Here is a 21,414-nt window from a genome sequence, read left to right as displayed (position 1 = left end):
TGGGATTCCTGTATGAGATTATTAAAATATCCTTTAGTGCATTCCTACCAAATAAAGCCAGACATGCTGAAAGTAACCAGAAACTTGGGATAAATTGAGTTTGAGACCTCTCTCTAACCTGGCTCAGTTGATAAGATTATATATTTTGGCAATGGCTAGGGCAGATGGTAGTTTACAAGTGGTTGCTTTTTTTTAAAAAAAAATTATTTATTTGACAGAGAAAGGGGGAGGGACAGAAGGAGGGAGGGAGAGAGAGAGAGAGAATGGGCACATCAGGGCCTCCAGACACTGTAAACAAACTCCAGACACATACGCCCCCTTGTGCATCTGGCAAACATGGGTCCTGGGGAATTGAACCTGGGTCCTTTGGCTTTGCAGGCAAACACTTTAACTGCTAAGCTGTTCCTCCGGCCTGATTTTTTTTTTTTTTTTTTTTTTTGAGGTAGGGTCTTGCTCTAGTCAGGCTGACCTGGAACTCACTGTGCAGTCTCAGGCTGGCCTCAGACTCATAGCACTCCTTCTACCTCTGCTTCCCAAGTGCTGGGATTAAAGGCAGGAGGCATGCACCACCATGCCAGACTAAGTGGTTGCTTCACCACCCCCACCTGATGTATGGTCTTATTCTAGATGTAGTCTCAGTGGCCTTGAACTCATGGAGCTCCTCCTTCCTCTGCCTCCCGCATGCTGGGATTAAAGGTGTGCACCACCATGCCTGGCTCAGATGATAGTTTATTTGGAACCATGTCCTTTATTGAAACTTGGTACATATGATTAATTGCTGTATCCCTCCCCCCCTTTTTTGAGGTAGAGTCTGGCTCTAGCCCAGGCTGACCTGGAATTTCCTATTCAGTCTCAGGCTGGCCTTGAACTCACAGTGATCCTCCTTCCTCTGCCTCCTGAGTTGCTGGTATTAGAGGAGTTCACCACCATTCCCACCTAATTGCTGTATCTTTAAAAATGGGTCTTAAAATAGCTTTTAATACCTCTTCATGCAATTCAAAAGGTGAATTATTTTTGGAATCATATGCTAGAAATATACTGGGATGACTGGGGGTATTCGATATCAGTAGTTTGATGCTAGACACACAGAGGTAAACTTTAGTATCAGCAGCTCTCTTTGATGTAGGCCGTCTTGACTATCCTTTTGGGATGGTGGATATTTTAGTAAACAACACTGCTCCTTAAATAAACTCATGTTCTGCTACTAATGCCAGAGGTTAGCATGGATATCAAGCAGTCATTTAAGAATGTCATCCACAATGGATGTTTTATCAAAATATTGACAGAAAAAATAGAAAGCAACTCGTCTCTTATGAACAGTCTCAGAGGTCTAAACCAGAAAACAATACAGGAAAAATCAATACCATTTTTAGAGGAATTGTCTGTAGGTGATGGAATTACCAGTGATGCACGTTTTCCCACATAAGTTTTTCTATATTTTCTTCAATCTATTAAAAGAAATATATGCACATGTACAATAAGGAAAACAAATTACTGATAAATGAAATGTATACTCTGCTTATCTTTGCTTTATTTTTCTAAATTTTATTTTTATTATTTGAGAGATAGTCAGAGAGGGGGAGAGAGACAGAATGGGGGAATGGGTACACCAGGGTCTCTAGCCACAACAAACAAACTCCAGATGCATGTGCTACTTTGTGCATCTGGCTTATGTGGGTATTAAGGGATTCTTAGGTTTCACAGGCAAGTATCACAACCACTAAGTCATCTCTTCAGCCCCATATTTGCCTTATTGATAGATTTCTCCAATTGAGCATTCATAGCACCATCCTGTATATGACATACTTTAGTGACTTTTTTACATGTGTATGAGTGTGCATGTGTGTATGTGTGTTCACATGTGTGGGCACATATGTGCAAAGTTTACGTACATATGTATATGTGAGCATGCAAGAGAGGCCAGAGGTCTTGATCTCTTTATTTTATTTATGTGAGTTATGGTCTCTTACTTAAACTCAGAGCTCATGGATTAGTCTAGTGTAGGTAGTCATTCTTTCCTGGAGATCCTCTGTCTCTACCTCCTGAGTACTGGGATTATAGAGGTCACCACAACCACTTGGCATTTAGGAGGATTCTGGGGATTACAAGTCCATTCCTCATGCTTGAGTGGCAAGTGCTTCATCCAATGAGCCATCTCCCCAGCCCCTCTTTAAACATTTTTTTAAAGTATTTTTTTTGTTCATTATTTATTTATTTATTTGAGAGCGACAGACACAGGGAGAAAGACAGATAGAGGAGAGAGAGAGAATGGGCGCGCCAGGGCTTCCAGCCACTGCAAACGAACTCCAGACGCGTGCGCCCCCTTGTGCATCTGGCTAACGTGGGACCTGGGGAACTGAGCCTTGAACCGGGGTCCTTAGGCTTCACAGGCAAGGACTTAACCGCCAAGCCATCTCTCCAGCCCCTCTTTAAACATTTTTGACCAACATTTTTATGACTGTGTGATTTTCCTCTTAGGGTTCTCTTTTCAAAATATAGTCCCTGCCTTTAAGATATTTATTATGGTAAAATCATTGTATCCCACAGTCAAAAAAGTGGCTAAATGGCAGGATTTAGCTCCACAAATGATCACTGTACTTAGAGACTGAGGCAGAGAACCTAGTATCAGTCATATGGGTTGGATTATTAATTTTTGAAAATTAACTTTGTTGAGGTTCAGTGGCCTCATCTGTGAAATGAAGCCTACCTGACAATCACTAATTTTTAAAATTTGTGTGTGAATACAGGCACACGTGTGTAGGGTCCACATGTATAGGTCAGAGGATAACTTTCAGGTCAGCCCTCACCTGTCCATCTCATTTGAAGCATAGCTTCTTGCTCAGGATTCTTGCTCTGCTGTTTTTTTGTGTGGTGGCCATAAGCTTCTGCAACAATGCTCCTGTCTCTGCCTCCCTCTCATCCTTAGCTTCAGTGTTCTAGGGTTACAGAAGCATGCCATGGGTGCCTTCTGACCTTACATGGGGTCTGGAGACTGAATTCTGGTACTCCAGCTTGAGCAGTGGGCGCACTATAACCACTGAACCATCTCCCCAGCCTGACCTCACATTTCTAAGAATCCTTTCCACTGGTGTTGGTCTTCAGCTCATTTTTGCTCATGTCCATGTCCCTTGTTGCTCATTTATATGGCTTCTGCGCACTCTCCAACTGACACTGTCTTCTCATGACCAAACACTACCTTTTGGGGTTATTCTCTCTTGTTAACTGTTCTTTAGACACAGGCTGAGTTTTTGCTGAGCTCCTTTCTGGGTCTACACATTATCACATCCATGTCATCACCTTCGATGGTTTTTTGAGGGGCAATTCCCAGATCTCTGTCTCTAGCTCTGATTTTCAAAGTTTCAGTCTTACATTTCTTCCTGGATGAGAATGGCATGGAATTTGTATGTACTGTTTTCAAATTCAACTTTCCCCAGGTCAATAACCTACTTACCTCCCTTGACTTTTTTTTTGTTTTGTTTCTGCAATTGTGTCTTTTTTTTCCTTAGTTTCTCAGGCTTGCATCCATAAAGGATGTCCCTGACTCCTTTCTCTATCTTGATGTCCTATAATGGTAAAATTCTATTATGAACTTGATCAGATTAGGAATAAAATAAAAGACATATCTCTTGAGTGGGTCTGTGAGGGCATTTCTAGGAAGAATTAATAAAGGGAGGAAGAACTTCCTCTCAAGTGGGTGCCCTTCTACTGGTGGGCTATAGAAAAGAAGCTCCCAGAGAATGGCTGTCCTTGCTCCTTGCTTGTGAATGCATCTACTGTATTTCTGCTAGCATTCACACACTGAAACCCAGATTCATCAACTTTCCAATGTGGACTGAAGGCCAATTGCTTTCTAGGAATCCTCCAGATTGGGACCACTGAGGCACCCAGCCTCATGGACTGAGCAGCTACCAGGTTCTCTGACTGTCCAGCCTATAGACAGCAATTGTTAGACTGCCCAGTCCATATCCTGCTAATCAAACAAATACTTTTTATAATACACATTCATTCTATTGGTTCAGTTCTTCTAGAGAATCTTCACTAATATACCTCTACATAAAAATTTTTAGCTTTTCCTTGGAATAATATTTGTATCTGTTCCTTCCTTTCTACTACTATTGCAGGTATATAAATTAGACCATTATCTCTACCTGGTTGGATATTGTAATTTCTTTGCAAAGAATCTTCTTGTGTAAATCTATTCTTCTTCTAGTATATATGCATATATAAATATATATATATATATATTAGAGAGAGAGAGAGAGAAAGTGAGAGAGAGAGATATATATGATCCCAGGAAAAGAAAAAAAAAGTAGCAAAACTCTTTCTAATAATTTGGAACATATAACTTTAAAATCAGAAAGAAGTTACTTTGAAAAATAACCTTCAAAAAAAATACCATTTTGGAAACTGAAAATATAATTACTACTACTAGTAGTACTATTAATAATAATAATAATAATAGTGTAGAATACATTTAAAGACCTTGTGCTAACTTTGCTAATCATATGACAAAATACTTGACAAAAGTTTAATGGAGGAAGGGTTTATTTTGGCTCAGGATTCCATGGTATTTCAGTCCATTGTGGTGGAGAAGGTCATGGAGCAGCTCCTGTCCATGCAATGATGGCTGCTACTTCTACATTTGTTGATAAATTGGAAGCAGAGACATGAAAGAGGGGGCATAATATACCTCCAGGGACAAGCCCCCACACTGATCTCTTCCTCCAACTAAAGGTTTCATAGCCTTCCAGTACAGTACCACTACCTGGGGACCAAATGAGCTTGTAGAGGACATTTCACACTCAAACTATAATAAATATTATTCCAAGTGCATAACAAAAATAAGAAGAGGTACATGGCAGAAAAGATACTGTACATATAAATAAATCAAGCCACTAGACATATAAACAAATCAAGCATCTAACTAATAATAATTCCTGGCTGGGTATGGTGGTGCACACTCGGGAGGCAGAGGTAGAAGGATTGCCATGAGTTCAAGGCCACCTTGAGACTACATAGTGAATTCCAGGTCAGTTTGGGGTAGAGCAAGACTCTACCTTGAAAAATGAAACAGAAGATAAAAGAAAAGAGTTGGAAACAGGAGATAGATCAGTGAATAAAGTGCTCACCTCTCAAGCTAGAATATCCAAGTTCAATCTCCAGACCCCAGATAAAAAGCTGGAAGCCATGGCAGTCTTCTGTAAGCCCATAACACTGACAATGATAGCAAGATGGGAGGCAGAAATAGAAGAATTTTCTGGAAACTCAATGGCAAGTGTAGCAAAGACTAACACAGGGATAGTTCAGAGTGAGAAGCCCTGCCTCAAGTGAAGTGGACAAGTGAGAACTGACCTGAAATTTGGCCTCTGATCTCCAAATGTGTGCTGTGATGTACACATGCCCACACTCACATAAACACATACACATCTCTCTCTCTCTCTCACACACACACACGTACACACACAAATGACAAATATAACTCTCCCAGAGATGAAGGTCCCATGGGGCTGGAGAGATGGCTCAGTGTTGAAAGATACCCTTTTGCAATGCCTGAATTCCCAGGTTGATTTTCCCAGCACCCACATAAAGCCAGACACACAAAGTAGTGCATGTATCTGAAGTTCATTTGCAAGAGGCTCTGGCTTACTTATACTCTCTCTGTGTCTGTCTTTCTCACTCAAATAAATAAAAATATTTTTAAAAGATTTATTTAAAAAGACCTAAGGAATGGTGAAAAGAAAAAGACTCCTATTAAAACACACAGCTGAAACATTTCAGAGCATTTGTGATACAAAGAAAATATCAAAATCTTCAGCTGGGCGTGGTGGCACACACTTTAAATCCCAGCACTTAGAAGGCACAGGTAGGAGGAATGTCATGCGTTTGAAGCTACCCTGAGATTACATGATGAATTTCATGTCAGCCTGGGCCAAAGCAAGATTCTACCTCAAAAACAAACAAACAAAATGCCAGGGAGAAGAAAAACCCAAATAGGTCCTATTCCAAATAAAACATCAAATGAACATTAAACTCATTTATTTAAACAAGAAGAGACTTTTTTTTTTTTTCAAAATTCTGAGGGAAAATAAGTATCAACTATAATCTAAACTATCAACTAATTGTTAAAGAGAATAAAGGCAGTTTTTGCATATAGACATTTAAACAATGCCTCTTCTTCTTATATTATGTGCCAGAAAAAAAAAGAAAAGAAAATTCAACCATGCCAAGGAAGGCAGCACATTATTTCAATAACAATGAATACAATTTTCAGTCAATATGGTAGACTCATAATCATTCTAGAGTTCTGGGGGTGAAATCAGAAGGCAGCGAGAACCAAGAACAACCAAAATCTACCAGCAAGATAAGAATAGATAGCTGACTCTCTGTCGGCAGATGAGCCACCCCTAGCACAGCAGCCAGGGCACAGGTGAAACCACCGAGGAATTGGTGAGATGAACAACAGCGCTGCTTCCACAGCGAGTCTGACAGCCTGCACCAGGGTGATGGAGACAGACACTGAAGATACTCAAAATGCACAAAAGCAGAAATCCAGAAGACTCTGAGAGCTCAACACTAAAGTAGACTAAAGCACACCCAACCAAGACTCAGGGAATTTTGTGGAAGAGGTAGGGGAAAGATTGGAAGAGCCATTGGTTAGGAGGGAATATCTAGAGGCATTGCCCCCACCACACACCATGACTGACTATTGCTCTCACTAGTCCTACCCACAACTCTACAGTGAATACCAGCAATCTCACTGATAATGGTCCTCAGCAGAGTGGGGACAGGGAGGAAAGGAAATGATGGTATCAACACTTGATGTGTCCATACAAAGTTTCTACTTAATAAAATATATTTAAAAATAATAGCAAATATAGTCCTTGAGAAAAAGAAAAGAAAATACTGGTCTGAGAGCTATGGCATGCAGCAGGAAGAGAACACTGGTCCACACAGGAGCCCAGACTAGATGGAGGTGCTAAAAGGAGAACTGAGGAAGAGGAGACAAGTTATACACCTGATTTTTTTTGTTGTTGTTAATTAGTTTTGTATTCAGCAAATACAGTCAGTTTGGTACCATTATTAGGCTCATCTGTGACCTACTCCCCTCCCCTTGGCCCCTTGGGCCTACACCTGTTAAATTCACCTGGTTTTTGAGTTTTATTAAGAACACAAGGTGATAAATGCAAATAAGGCATGGGAAAGGAAAGTACTTGAGAATTTAGCAACAGGGAAAAAGCTATATAATAAAGGAAATGTAATCATCATGCCACTGACTCTTTGTTTATAATTAGTTTAAAAATTTAAAGATGAAAAAATGCTGAATAGATGGCTTAGTGGTCAACATGCTTGCCTGCAAAGCCTATGGACCAAGGTTTGACTCTTCAGTACCCAGGTAAAGCCAGTTACACAATGTGGTGCATGTGTCTGGAGTTCATTTGCAGTGGCTAGAGGCCCCTGGTACGCTCATTCATTCTCTCTCTCCCTTTTTCTATCTCTTTAATAGTTAAATAAGAGTAATATGAAGGAACTAAGAAAATTCACATCAATACTAAAACACTTTTTCTTTTTAAAAATATTTATTTGTAAGGATAAAGAAAGAGAGAGTGAATTGGCCTCTAGCCACTGCAAACACATTTCAGATGCATGTGTGACTTTGTACATCTGGCTTTACATGGGTACTGGGGAATCTAACTTGGGTTGTTAGGCTTTGAAGGCAACTGCCTTAACCACTTAGCAGTCTTTCCAGTCCAATATGAAAAATATTAATGTATTTATATTCGTTAATGAGAAATAATAGTACAAATGAGCATGTGTCATAATTCCTTCCATTTTGAGATTGAATAGCATCCCATTGTATCCCACATTGTGTTGATACAGTCATTTGGTCATAGACATTTGAGTTGTTTTTACCTTCTAGCTCTTATTCAAAAGGATGCTATAAGCACTGGTATTTAACTCTTTGTTTGAGTTCCTGTTTCCAATCCTATGAGTATATACTTGGAAATAGAATTTGTGAATGACATGGTAATTGTATTAACATAGTTTTGAGGAGCTTTTCACTAACAATGAACAAGAGTTCCAAACTTTCCATATCTTTAATCAATTCTTGTTACTTTCCATCTTTTGTTTATTTATTGATTTAAATATATTTTTTTTATTTACTTATTTATTAGACAGAGAGAGAGAGAATGGGTGTGCCAGGGCCTCCAGACACTGCAAATGAACTCCAGATGCACCCCCTTGTGCATCTGGTTTACGTGAGGCCTGGAGAGTCAAACAGGGATAATTTGGCTTTGTAGGCAAGTGCCTTAACCACTAAGCCATTTCTCCAGCCCTGTTTTTATTTTTTAATAACACTTAATAGGTAATCATATTCTTTTCTTCTTATTGATATTTGAATTTTGAATGCAATTTTCATCAACTTTTTGCCACAACAATGAGAAAAGTAACTAATGCAGAGAGAATGGTAAGAGGCTTTGAAAGTACCAATGCCTTTGGCTTGTTTGGTTGTAGGTTTTATGGCAAAATTATCAGGGTCATTTACAGTTGTTTGTAACCACTTCACACCCATAAGGATGGCTGTTACTTAAAAAAAAAAAAAGACTGGATTGACTGGATTAAGTAAGAAACTGATATAATCATCTGTTGTCTTCAAGAAACACACTTTACTTGTAAAGACAATATAGACTGAGAATCAAGTATAGAATATAATTTATCAAGTGAGTGGAAATGAAAAACAGGCTGGCCTCACTATTGAGATACCTGATAAGGTAGACTTCACACCAATATTAGTTAGACGAGATTAAAAAAGGCCACTTCATATTACCAAAAGGAATAATTCATCAAAAGATGTAGCAATTGTAAATATATAGTAGCCAAACCTCTGGGCTCCTAGTTTTATAAATCAAACGCTAATGGGTATAAAAGTCAGATAGACACTGTTACAATAATAGTGAGTGATTTTAATATCCCACTCTCATTTCTAGGTAAGCCATCCCAACTGAAACTCAACCAACTTAGGTGTAAGACTACATCACAGATCAAATGAACTTAACGGATATCTGCAGAATATTCCATCCAACAGCAATAGAATATACATTCTTCCCAGGAGCCCATGATATTTTCTCTAACATAGACCATTTTTAGGTTACAAATTAAGTCTTGCCAAAACAAAAGAATCAAATAATGTTTCATCAGCTCAAAGTGCAATAAATCTAGAAATCAATAGCAAGAAAAACTACATAAATAATACAATACATGGAGATTGAACAAAAAACTCTTGAAAGACCAATGAGTCATTAAAGAAAACAGGAAATTTTCAAGTTCCTAGAGCCAAATAAAAATGAATTTATTACAATTTACTAGAAACTTTGGGATAGAACTAATGCAGTTCTAAGAGAAATTTAAAACAATGAGTACTTACGTTAAAAAAAATCATAGTGCCCTCCACAGCTACTTCCCCTGAGCATCCTGGAAGAGGGCTAAACAGGAAGAACCTTCTGTGAACCGTGGGCCTACTGTTAATGAAGCCAATCAGAAAAACCTGTACCTGGACCAACTGAACCAAGTAGCCTGAACCATTGTGTGTGTCTCGGTGTGGTGCCTGGCACGGCCCTGGTAGTCTGTCCTAAAGGAATTACTGATCTGTGCAATTATCCATGGCAACATGCGTGGGACTGCTAGAGCAACCCTTTTTCTCTGGGAGTCTAGGAGCTAGGTGAGTGAGTGACACGTGCACTCCAGCTTCTTCATGTCTTCCCCTGAAGCCACCTCAACTTGACCTTTCCCAGGAGGCCTGCACTGATATCTGCAGGGAACCTATCAATGGTGAAATACCAAAGCTGCTCTGAGGGTCAAGCTCCATATCTTAAGACACAAATGTTAGTCTCTGAGGAAGACAAAGAAACAATTTATCTGAACATGAATTTATTTACATCAAAGGCTTTATAAAGGCATAAGAATCTCAACCTGTGACACTGGACAAAATGTACTGGTTGAAAATAGAGATGGAATTGGCCCTCTAAAAAAAAAGTCATAAATATCTCAAATTCTAATGATGAACCTGAAAAGGTTCTAAAAAAGCAAGAGCAGTGGGAAGTGCCAGTGCCCTTGGTGGCATGCGTGTGGGACAACAGGGAAGTGCCTGCACCCCAGGGAAGTTCATCAGCACAGGGCAGCTCCCTGTGGAATCAGGAAGTGCTGATAACACAAGTGTGCAGAAAGGAAACCACCATATCCTCACACAATATGTGTTGGAACAAATTTACAAACAGAGATCTGATAGTAATCATTAATCCCAGACCATCACAAAAACCTTGCCACCTAGCAGGTCCCATTACCACAGGAGTGAGATTCAACCCCCTAACTGGGATTCCCTCTATTCCCTCTCCCTGACTGTCACCAGTTTCCACAACCAAGTCCACCAAAGGCCAGGAAGCCCTTACTGGAGAGACAACAGGACCCCTTGCCTGGTCAATGAGTTTGCCAGGCCTTCTAGGGCCCCGCCCAGATTTCCCAAGAGAGTGAATATACAAAAATGACCTGGTTCAGGCTTGAGAACATCCAGCCATAACTGGTGACTATACCACTGTTCCACTGCTACCTTGACCAAACCTGAACAAGGCAATCAAGCATACTCAACAAGAGATACTAATTGCTACAGTCCCTACAAAACACAATTTCAAGATAGGCAAACCCTAATGCAAAACAAAGAACACAAGATATTAAGCCAAAGAAAACTAGCCCCATAATGGAAGTCTCCATTGCAAGCCTAGAGGAAACTCCAGGCATAGAACCCCAAAATGAAGCCATGACAATTATATTCAACAAACTTAATGAGGCCATGAACAAAAGGACGAAAAATTAGTTGAGAACCAAATTAGACAACTGTTGCAGTCAGGTTTGCATTGCTGGTAGAAATCACCCTACCAAGAGCAGCTTATGGAGGAAAAAAAAGGTTTATTTTGGCTTACAGGGTTGAGGGGAAGCTCCACGATGACAGGGGAAAACTATGGCATGAGCAGAGGGTGGCCATCACACCCTGGCCAACATAAGATAGACAATAGCAACAGGAGAGTATGCCAAACATTGGCTTGGAAAAACTGGCTATAACACCCATAAGTTTTCCCCCAACAATACATTCCTTCAAGGAGGCAGTTAATTCCAAAATGTCCATCAGCTGGATACCTAGCATTCAGAACCCCTAAGTTTATGGGGGACACCTGAATAAAACCACCACATTCCGCCCCTGTCCCCCATAAACTGATGACCATCCATGATATAAAATACAATGCATTCAGTCCAACTTTAAAAGTCCCCATAGTTTTTATCAATCCCAATGATATTCAAACATCCCCATAGTCCAAGATCTTTTAACTGAGCCGTAATAACCAAAAATCCCTCCAAAAACCTATAATGGCACAGAATAAATATTCACACTGCAAAAGATGGCATTGGGCATGGCAAAGAAATATTCAATCAACACCGGATTTAAAACAACCAGGGCAGACATCAAACTCCATAGCTTCAAGTCCAACAACTCTAGCCAATGACAAAACTCCAAGTCTGATCATTCTAACCAGCAACAAGTCTCTGGAGTTCCAATTCCACCCCTCCAGCTAGGCTACTCACAGTCCTGGAAAACTTCATCGGGGTTTGCAGCTCTCCTTAGCAGGCATCTCATGGTCCTGGCATCTCTAGTGGGTCTCCACTACAACCCATGGTTCATCTTCATGGCTCCATGGGGTCTTCATGCAGGCATCCAGCAAACCTGCTTCAAACTGCCCATGGCCATTTTCAAAACACAAGACCTTGTTGCAAACTCAATGACCCTCTCTTTCCTGCATTTCCTGTACTTTACAATACCAGGTAGGGTGCCAATTTGTTAATACAGGGGGAAATAAAGCAGACTTTGAAGAACAGGACACTTCTTGAGCACTCAGGCCCCTCTAAAAGTGTCTACATTCTTCCTGTTGCCCAAGTGCAGGTCAGCTAGCCCAATCTGAAAGGTTGTAATCTCTCAAACAATTTACAGGTGAATGGGCAGCAATTTAGGCCCCAAAATTTCATTTTTCTGTGTCATATCCCTCTGCTCAAACCAGTTCATTTCTACGCAAAGCAATCCTGCACAACTTCTCAGGACATGGGCATAACAGGAAGATTATCACACAAACTGCTAGCCCAGTCTAGGCACAGCTTTTTCTCACCCTCATAAGCCAAACCTCACAGTCCATAGTTCTTACTGCATTCAGTCCTTTCAACTCTGACCAAAATAGTTCACCAAGCTGTACTTATAGCACTGCAAGATGTCTCTTAGGCCAACGTTTCAAATCCTTCTACATTCCTCTTGAAAATCAGCTCCAAAAGGCCAAAGCCACACAGTCAGGTGTCTAGCAGCAATCCCACTCCTCGGGACCACTTTACTATTACAGTCAGGTTTGAACCGCTGGTAGAAATCACCCAACCAAGAGCAACTTGTGGGAAAAAAGAGGTTTATTTTGGCTTACAGACTCGAGGGGAAGCACCACAATGGCAAGGAAAAATGATGGCATGAGCAGAGGGTGGACATCACATCCTGGCCAACAAAAGGTGGACAATAGCAACAAGAGAGTGTGCCAAACATTGGTTTGGGGAAACTGGCTATAACACCCATAAGCCTGCCCCCAACAAATTCCAGGAGGCAGTTAATTCCCAAATGTCCATCAGCTGGGTACATAGCATTCAGAGCACCCAAGTTCATGGGGGACACCTGAATAAAATGACCACAACAACTCACAAAAGAATTTAAAGCATGACTGAAGAAAATTAACAAAAAGAATTCAAGAATGAACTCAAAGCATGGCTGATGGAAATGGAAACAAATCAGCAAAAAGAATTCAATACACATTTTTTTAAATGAAGAGAATCAAAAAGATCTTAATAGGAAGGTAAAGAAAATGAAAGAGAAATAAAAAAATGATCTCAACAGGCAATAGAATAAACCCAATGAAGATACAATCAAATGCAGGAATGAACTCCAGCAAACAACATGCAAGTCTATTCAAGAAATAAAATTGGAATTCCACAAAGAGATGAAGATTCTGAAAAGAAAAGTAATAGACAAAAGCAATGAAATAACCCCTTTAAAATCCTCCAAAGAAAGCCTCAACAACAGAGCAGACTATATGGAGGACAGACTGTCAGAAGTTGAGGATTATATGAAGGAAACACTTTGGCAGTCCAAAAGCAATGATAAACTCCAAAAAACATGTGAATAGAATATAAGAGGAATATGGGACACCTTAAAGAGACCAAATATCCAGATTACTGGCATACAACAAGAAGAAGAAATACAGGCCAAAGGCATAGGGAATATCGTCAACAAAATTATCAAGGAAAATTTCCCAAACTTCTCAAAAGAGAGCCTAAAGTACAAGAGGTGTTCAGAATACCAAATAGATAGGACCAAAGAAGAAACTCCTCATGTCACATTAAGGTAAAAACTCTCCACAGTAAAAGTAAAGGAAGAATTCTAAAAGCTGTAAGAGAAAACAGCTTGTTACTTACAAAGGTAAACCCATTAGAATTACTTCTGATTTCTCAATGAAGATGCTAAAAACCAGAAGAGCCAGAAATGGAACATTTCAAATCCTAAAAGACCATGGACACCAACCCAAAACACTATACCCAGTAAAATTATTTCTCATAATTGAAGGTGAAAGAAAAACTTCCCATGAGAGTGCTCACTTCCCCAGCACATATACTAAAATTGGAACAATACAGAGAAGATTAGCATGGCCCATGTGTAAGGATGATATGAAACATTGAGAAAAGCTTCTCAAGAGAAAAGCCAGCTGTATGATTATATGAGCTCTAAGCCAAACCTATGGAAAATATTACATAGAATAACCCAAACTAGCTGGGCGTGATGGTGCGCACCTTTAATCCCAGCACTCAGGAGGCAGAGGTAGGAGGATCACTGTGAGTTTGAGGCCACCCTGAGACTATGTAGTGAATTCCAGATTGGCCTGAGACAGAGTGAGACCCTACCTCAAAAAAAAAAAAAAAGGGTAACACAAACTGAAGAAATGAACAATCACATCCAGGAGTCTGCAAGAAGGAAAAATAACAACTATTACTGGAACAGAAATGAAAACATATAAAGTCAAAGTAAATACCAAAATCCACAAATCCTCCAACTTGACAGTGATTATCTTGCACCTCACAATTATAACTATATACATCAATGGTGTCAATGCTCCAGTTAAAAGACACAGACTTAAAGGCTAGATCAGAAAAATGGACCCATCCATTTGCTGTCCAGAGGAAACCCACCTTACCAATAATGAGAGGCATCACCTTAGGGTAAAAAGATGGAAAAAGATATCCTAAGCTAATATAAATAAGAAATAAGCAGGGGTGGTCATATTGATATCAGAGAAAATAGATTCCAAACCAAAAGTAATCAAAAGAGATAAAGAAGGTGACTCATCAAAGGAACCATTCAAAAAGAGGATGTTATAATCATAAACCTATATGCACCAAACACAGAAGCACAGAATTTTACAAAGCAAATTCTGTTAAACAATAAAGCAGAAATAGCCCCCAACAATTGCAGTGGAGACTTTGTTATCATCATTAGCCAGATTATCTAAGCAGAAAATTAACCATGAAAAACGACAGTTAAATAATACCATAGATCAATTGGACTTAACAGACACATCTATATAACATTCTACCCTAACTCCACAAAATATACATTCTTTTTAGCAGCTCACAGAACCTTTTCTAAAATAGATCATAAAATGGGACATATAGCATGTCTCAACAAATTTGGGAACATTAACATAATTTCATGAACTATATCAGACCACAATGTAGTAAACTAGAGATTAGCAACAAGGGAAACAATAGCAAATTTACAAACATCTGGAGACTGAACAATTCACTATTAAATAATTCATGGGTAGTCAAAGAAATTAAAAGAATTTCTGGAGCTGAGTGATAATGAAAACACAATATACCAAAACTTATGGGACACAACTACAGACCAATATCCCTGATGAACTTAGACACAAAAATTCTCAATAAGATTCTTGCAAACCAAATTCAAGAACACTTCAAAAGCATCATCATCCCTGACCATGTGGGATTCATCCCAAGAATGAAGGGTTGGTTCAACATATAGAAATCAATAAACATAACTCATCACATAAACAGACTCAAAGATAGGAACTACATAATTATCTCAATATATGTAGAAAAGGACTTCAATAAAATTCAACATCCCTTCATGATTAAAACACTGGAGCAGATAGAGATAGATGGACCATATCTCAACATAATAAAGGCAATACATAACAGACCTAAATCCTATATCATACTAAATGGGGGAAAACTCAAAGCATTTCCCTTAAGGTTTAGAACTAGGCAGGGGTGTCCACTCTCATTTTGATTTGCAACGTAGTACTTGAAGTCTTAGCTTACGCAATAAGACAAGAGAAAAAATAAAAGGAATACTAAATGGAAAGGAAGAAGTGAAACTAGCCCTATTCACAGTTGACATGGTTCTATACCCACGAGACCCAAGAAACTCCACCAAAAAGCCATTAGAAGAGATCAAGTCTTTTAGCAAAGTGGCAAGATATAAAATCAACACACAAAAATCACTAGCCTTGATATATATATCAATGGTAACAATATGAAAAAGAAATCAGGGACACTGTCTCATTTTCAATAGCCACCCACACACAAAAATCAAATATCTTGGAATCTTCATGAGCAAGGAAGTAAAAGACCTATACAATGAAAACATGGAAACATTGAAGAAAGAACTGGAGGAGGACAAGATGGAACAACCTTCCATGCTCATAGATTATTAAAATAGCCATCCTACAAAAAGCAACATATGGATTTAATGCTATTCCAATAAAAATTCCAGCTACATTCTTCACAGAGTTAAAAAAAAAAAAGTCTCAGGATGGAGAGATGGCTTAGCGGTTAAGGTGCTTGCTTGCAAAACCCAAGGATCCAGGCTCAATTCCTCACTATCCACATAAGCCAGATGCACAGGGTGGCACATGCATCTGGGGTTTTCTTACAGTGGCTGGAGGCCCTGGTGCATCCATTCTATCTGTCTCTTTCCCTCCCTCCCTTTCTGTCTCTAACAAATAAATAAAATACTTTTAAAAGGACAAAGAGATAAAAACAGTCTCTAAATTCATATAGAAGCATAAAAGGCCAGAAGTAGCAAAAAAGGTACTGAGTAAAAGGAACACTTCTGGTGGCAACATCACACCTGATTTCAGGTTACACTAAGAGGCCATAGTAATAAAAACAGCATGGTATTGGCATAAAAAGGAACATAAATCAATGGAATAGAACTGAATAACCAAGTATGAGTTCAATGAACTACAGCTACCTGATCTTTGACAAAGAGAGCAAAATGCTTACTGGAGCAAAGGCAGAATCTTCAGCAAATGGTGCTGGAGAAACTGGATAGCCACATGTAAATGATTGAAGTTTGACACCCACCCCCCACCGTGCACAAAAATCAACTCCAAATGGATCAAGGACCTCAATATAAGACCTGAAACTCTACACTGACTAGAAGAAAAAGTAGGGAGAACACTTTAATATATAGGTGTAGGAAAAGACTTTCTGAATTAGACTCCAGTAGCCCATGGAATTAGGCAAACACTCAACAATTGGGACTTCATGACAATAAACTACTGTACAGATAAGCAAACCATCAATAGGGTCAATAAACAGCCTACTGAATGGGAGAAAAATCTTCACTGACAATACCTCTGACAAAAGTTTAATATCTAGAATATACAAAGAACCCAAAAACCTAAACAATAAAAAGCATCCCACTCAAAAAATGGGCAGGGAATTGAACAGAGAGTTCTCAAAGGAAGAAACACAAATGGACATTAAACACCTAAAGAGATGTTCAACATTTCTATTCATTAGGGAAATGCAATTTAAAACAACTATGAGATTCCATCTCACTCCAGTCAGAATGGCAGCCTTCAAAAAATAAATCAAATGAGCTGGGTGTGGTGGCACATGCCTTTAATCCCAGCACTTGGGAGGCAGAGGTAGGAGGATAAACGTGAGTTCAAGGCCACCCTGAGACTACATAGTTAATTCCAGGTCAGCCTGGACCAGAGTGAGACCCTACATTGAAAAACCAAAAAATCAATCAATCAATCAAATGAAAGTACATGCTGGCAGGGGTGTGGGGGAAAAGGAACCCTTATCCACTGCTGGTGGGAGTGTAAATTTGTACAGCCATTATAGAAATCAGTATGGATACTCCTCAAAGGGTAGAAAATAGAACTACCATTAGATGCAGTTATATCTCTTTGGGACATATATCCTAAAGACCCTATTATATGCCATAGACATACGTGCTCAACCATTTTCATTGTTGCTCTGTTCACAGTAGCCAGGAACTATAAGCAGACAGATGCCTATCGACAAATGAATGGTCAATAAAGATGTGGTACATATACACATGGAATTCTACTCAGCAGTAAGGAAAAATGAAATAATAAAATTTTCAGAAAAATTGAGGGCCTTGGGGGAAAAATCATGCTAAGCAAGGTCAGACAGGCTAAGCAAAATGCCACATGTACTCTCTCATTTGAGGTCCTAACTTGGATTAATTGGAAATTAGTGATAGTAAGCACCAGGAATATGGGCATAAAACTAGAATTAGGCCAGTAAAGAGAAGAAACAGGGAGGAGAGTAAGAGTTACCTAATAGGTTAGGGGAGGGACAAAATATTAAGGGATGGGAGGGGCCTGAAGGGCAGGGAAGGTGGAGAGGGAATTATACAAAAATTCCATGAAGCCCTCATTTTGACTAGTATTCTACAAAATATAACTACCAATAAAGCAAGACGGAAGACAGTCCAGACAGGGGGTGGGAATAGCTTAACCTCAAAACCATGGCCTCTGTCCAATAAATCCCAGGCCTAGAATTGGGTTACCCCCCCCCCCCACAGTGAGATGTTTGCCAGGGAAGCCCATGAGGTCCTCAAAACAAAGTAGACCATTGCCAAAATACTTGTTTACCTACCAGAGCTAACAGGTAAGACCCTATTGCTAAAAACACCACATGCTGGACATTGGAACACCATGGTGGAACCCAAAGGGAAACTAGCTCTCCCCTGGCTAGCTCTCATAGTGCTCCTGAGCCCTGTGGGAGACACTGCAGACTACTAAATCAACCAGCTGGACAAGAAGTAGACACTTGTGCAACAGTGGCATGCAGCCTCTGTGGATAACCAACTGTTCTCTGATTGGGCATGAGGTCTGCTCAGTGGGAGAGAACTCATTTCTGCTATTGGAAACCAAGTCAGAATCCCATGGTCAGGAAACTCAGACTTTACAGAGAAGCCCCCACTCCTCTCTAGCAAAAAGAAAAAAAAAAAAGTGGCCTTGCACACTACGAAACATCTCAAATAACTTCGCATACCCCTTTTAACCCAAGCTGCTCTCACTCTTGGTTGGAGAATCTGTTTTATTTTACAGATAGCAGAGAAAATGGAGAAGAGCCATTGATTGATAATGCAAGAAGATAGCCAACTGCCAACCAAGACACTTGCCACCTTTACCACATCTTCCAGGATCCAGGAGAAATTTCAGAGGAAGAGGTGACATGAATACTGCTCTTACTGCGAGTCTGACAACCAGCTTCAGAGTGATGGTGACAGACATGCTGATCAATCAAAACCTCTCAAAGCAGAAATCCAGAGGCTACAGAGATGGCAATACAAATTCATACTGCCAACTGGCCTGCCATGGCTCAGGGGACATTGCAGAAGAGGGGGTGGAAAAATTGTAGCCTCAGAGTGGGTAGGAATATCCTGAGACATAGTCTCACCACTACCCCACAGGGACTGACAGGCCTTTGTGCCCTACAGTGAATACCATAACTCTACTGATGAGGGCCCCTAGTGAATGGGAGCCAGAATGAGATAAAAGAAAATAACCTGTTATAGTATACATAAAATAAATTTTTTTAATGGAAAAAAAAAAAAGCAACAGCAAGCCCAACTCCAAAGCAGGAGCTTGCAATAAATAATAATGAGCAAGGCAGAAATGGAGACTAAGAGAATAATGTATAGAATCAATAAAACAAAGAGCTGATTCTTTGGAAAAAATAGGAACGACCAAGTAATGATTAACTAAAAGAAAAAGACAGAAGACCCAAATTAACTAAATTAGAGAAAAGGGGGAGATTACTTCAGATTCTAGTAAAATAAGAGGAATCAAGTAGTACTTTGAAAATTTATGTTCCAAAAATATGGATAATCTAGAAGAAATTGATAAATTTCTATCCACATATGATCTACCAAAGTTAATCAAAATGACATGAAAATTTAAAAATATCCGTAACAGTCAAGAGACTGAAGCAGTAATATAGTTTCCAACAAAGAAAAGCCCAGGACCAGATGGTTTCACTGCTAAGGTCTACCAAGTCTGTAAGGAAGAGCTAACACTATTTTATTGTTCCATAAAATAGAAAGAAAAGTAAACTTATCCTATGAAACCGACATTATTACCCTGATGCCAGGACAGGGTAAGGACAGAACAGAGAAAACTATAGATCAGTTTCCTTGATCAATGTAGATGAAAATATTCTCAACAGTTACTATTTTAGGATACTGAACAAAGAAATTGAAGAAGACATGAGAAGATAGAGACATTTCATGCTCATGGATAGTTGGAATTAATGTGAAAATTACTGAAAGCAATCTATAGGTTCAGTACAATCAAAAGATTCCAATTATTTTTCAGAGAAATAGAAAAAAATCCTAAAATTTATATGGAAACACAAAACCTCCCAAATAGCTAAAATTATCCTTAGCAGAAAGATCAATACTGGAGGCACCCAATTTCAAATTATGTTACAGAGTCATAGTAACAAAAACAGCATGATACTGGCACTAAGGTATATAGACCAATGGAAGAGAATAGAGGACCCACAAATAAACCCACACAGTTATAGCTATATAATTTTTGACAAAGTTGTCAAAATCATGTATTGGAAATGCTCCCGGCCCTAGGAGGAAGAGGCCGATGCGCCCCGGGGGTGGCGGGCAGTGGCGCTTCTAAGGCCGGCGGAGCGGCTCGCGCTGAACGGACCCTGCCCGCCGCGTCCTGTACAAAAGCGAGCCCAGGGCGTGCTGCTCAAGGCCGCCTACGACGTGTCTTCCTTCAGCTTCTTCCAGAGGTCCAGCGTTCAGGAATTCATGACCTTCACGAGTCAACTGATCGTGGAGCGCTCGGAGAAAGGCAGCAGAGCTTCTGTCAAAGAACAAGAGTATCTGTGCCACGTCTACGTCCCGTATGGTAGTCTTGCAGGTGTGGTCATTGCGGACAGTGAATACCCATCCCGAGTGGCCTTTACCTTACTGGAGAAGGTACTAGAAGCATTCTCCAAACAGGTTGACAGGATAGGCTGGCCAGTAGGATCCCCAGCTACAATTCAGTACACAGCTTTGGATGGTTACCTTAGTCGATACCAGAACCCCCGAGATGCTGATCCCATGAGTAAAGTGCAAGCTGAACTAGATGAGACCAAAATCATTCTGCACAACACCATGGAGTCTTTGTTAGAGCGAGGCGAGAAGCTCGGTGACTTGGTGTCCAAATCAGAAGTACTGGGAACCCAGTCGAAAGCCTTCTATAAAACTGCCCGAAAACAACATTCATGCTGTGCAGTCATGTGACGCAGCCCATAGAGGCCGGCGCTGGATCCTCGGGCACATCAGAACTGCAGCCCCTGGAGGAGTAAAGACGCTCTAGAAGAGGACCTGTTGCCAGGCGGACTGGCCATTTTCATTTTGAAGTTCCCAAGAGGGATGGATGAAGGGTGGGGAGTGTGGTGGTGATTTCTGGAACAAATTTGAAGCCCTCGAAGGTGTATTGTTGGGAAAATGAAACCATAAACTCTGAGTGGCTCCTGTAGGTGCTGGAGGGCTCATTCTCAGCTAACCCTAGAAAGCTCCACAGGAGGGAACTCAGAGCCTGTTCTTTCTTGATCCTTGGTGTCTTTGGATTTCATTTGTGCATTAATGATATTAACTTCCAGTGAGTGGGTGGGGGGAGGCGTCCCAGGTGATAGGGCTCAGGCAGGCAGAGTTTGAACATTTGGGAATACCTTTTCGTTGTACTATAGGGTTGGGGGAAGCTTACCATGGTTGTCAGAGCCAGGCCCGTGAATGGCAGTGGTCACTGGGATTCACAAAGTTTGAACCTGTCGAGCTTGCCTGTTTGCAAGGATTGGCGTGTGCCAAGGGTAGGAGCCATTCTAAGCACTTCCACCTAGTGACACAAAGGTGACTTGTGGGAACTTGGAATGAGCTGAGGTGGGTGGATGAATGGGTTGTAGCTTGACCAGGTTCAGCCCAGGAAAGGG

General features: G+C 40.2%; 1 protein-coding gene and 1 non-coding gene across 2 annotated transcripts; both read left to right on the top strand.

Moving 5' to 3' along the window:
• The first annotated feature begins 1,222 nt into the window (after positions 1-1,222).
• Positions 1,223-20,747, top strand: LOC101598132 (synaptobrevin homolog YKT6-like). The gene is made up of 2 exons (XM_045134759.1): positions 1,223-1,384; positions 20,060-20,747. Exons 1-2 carry the CDS (start codon positions 1,223-1,225, stop codon positions 20,723-20,725), a joined length of 828 nt encoding a protein of 275 aa, XP_044990694.1. The 3' UTR covers positions 20,726-20,747.
• On the top strand, positions 13,718-13,824 carry LOC123455160. The gene has a single exon (XR_006633718.1). It is a non-coding gene; the product is annotated as a U6 spliceosomal RNA (small nuclear RNA).
• Positions 20,748-21,414: the final 667 nt, after the last annotated feature.

Source organism: Jaculus jaculus, chromosome 15, assembly GCF_020740685.1.
Source record: "Jaculus jaculus isolate mJacJac1 chromosome 15, mJacJac1.mat.Y.cur, whole genome shotgun sequence".
NCBI classification, from domain to species: Eukaryota; Metazoa; Chordata; class Mammalia; order Rodentia; family Dipodidae; genus Jaculus; species Jaculus jaculus.
This window is presented reverse-complemented; position numbering and strand designations above follow the sequence as displayed.

Bases quoted from the DNA above. Each gene is read 5' to 3' on its own strand.
- LOC101598132 (XM_045134759.1), top strand. From the start codon at position 1,223: ATGGATATCAAGCAGTCATTTAAGAATGTCATCCACAATGGATGTTTT. The intron at 1,385-20,059 runs GTAGGTGATGGA...TCCCGGCCCTAG, and splicing joins CATTTTTAGAGGAATTGTCT to GAGGAAGAGGCCGATGCGCC.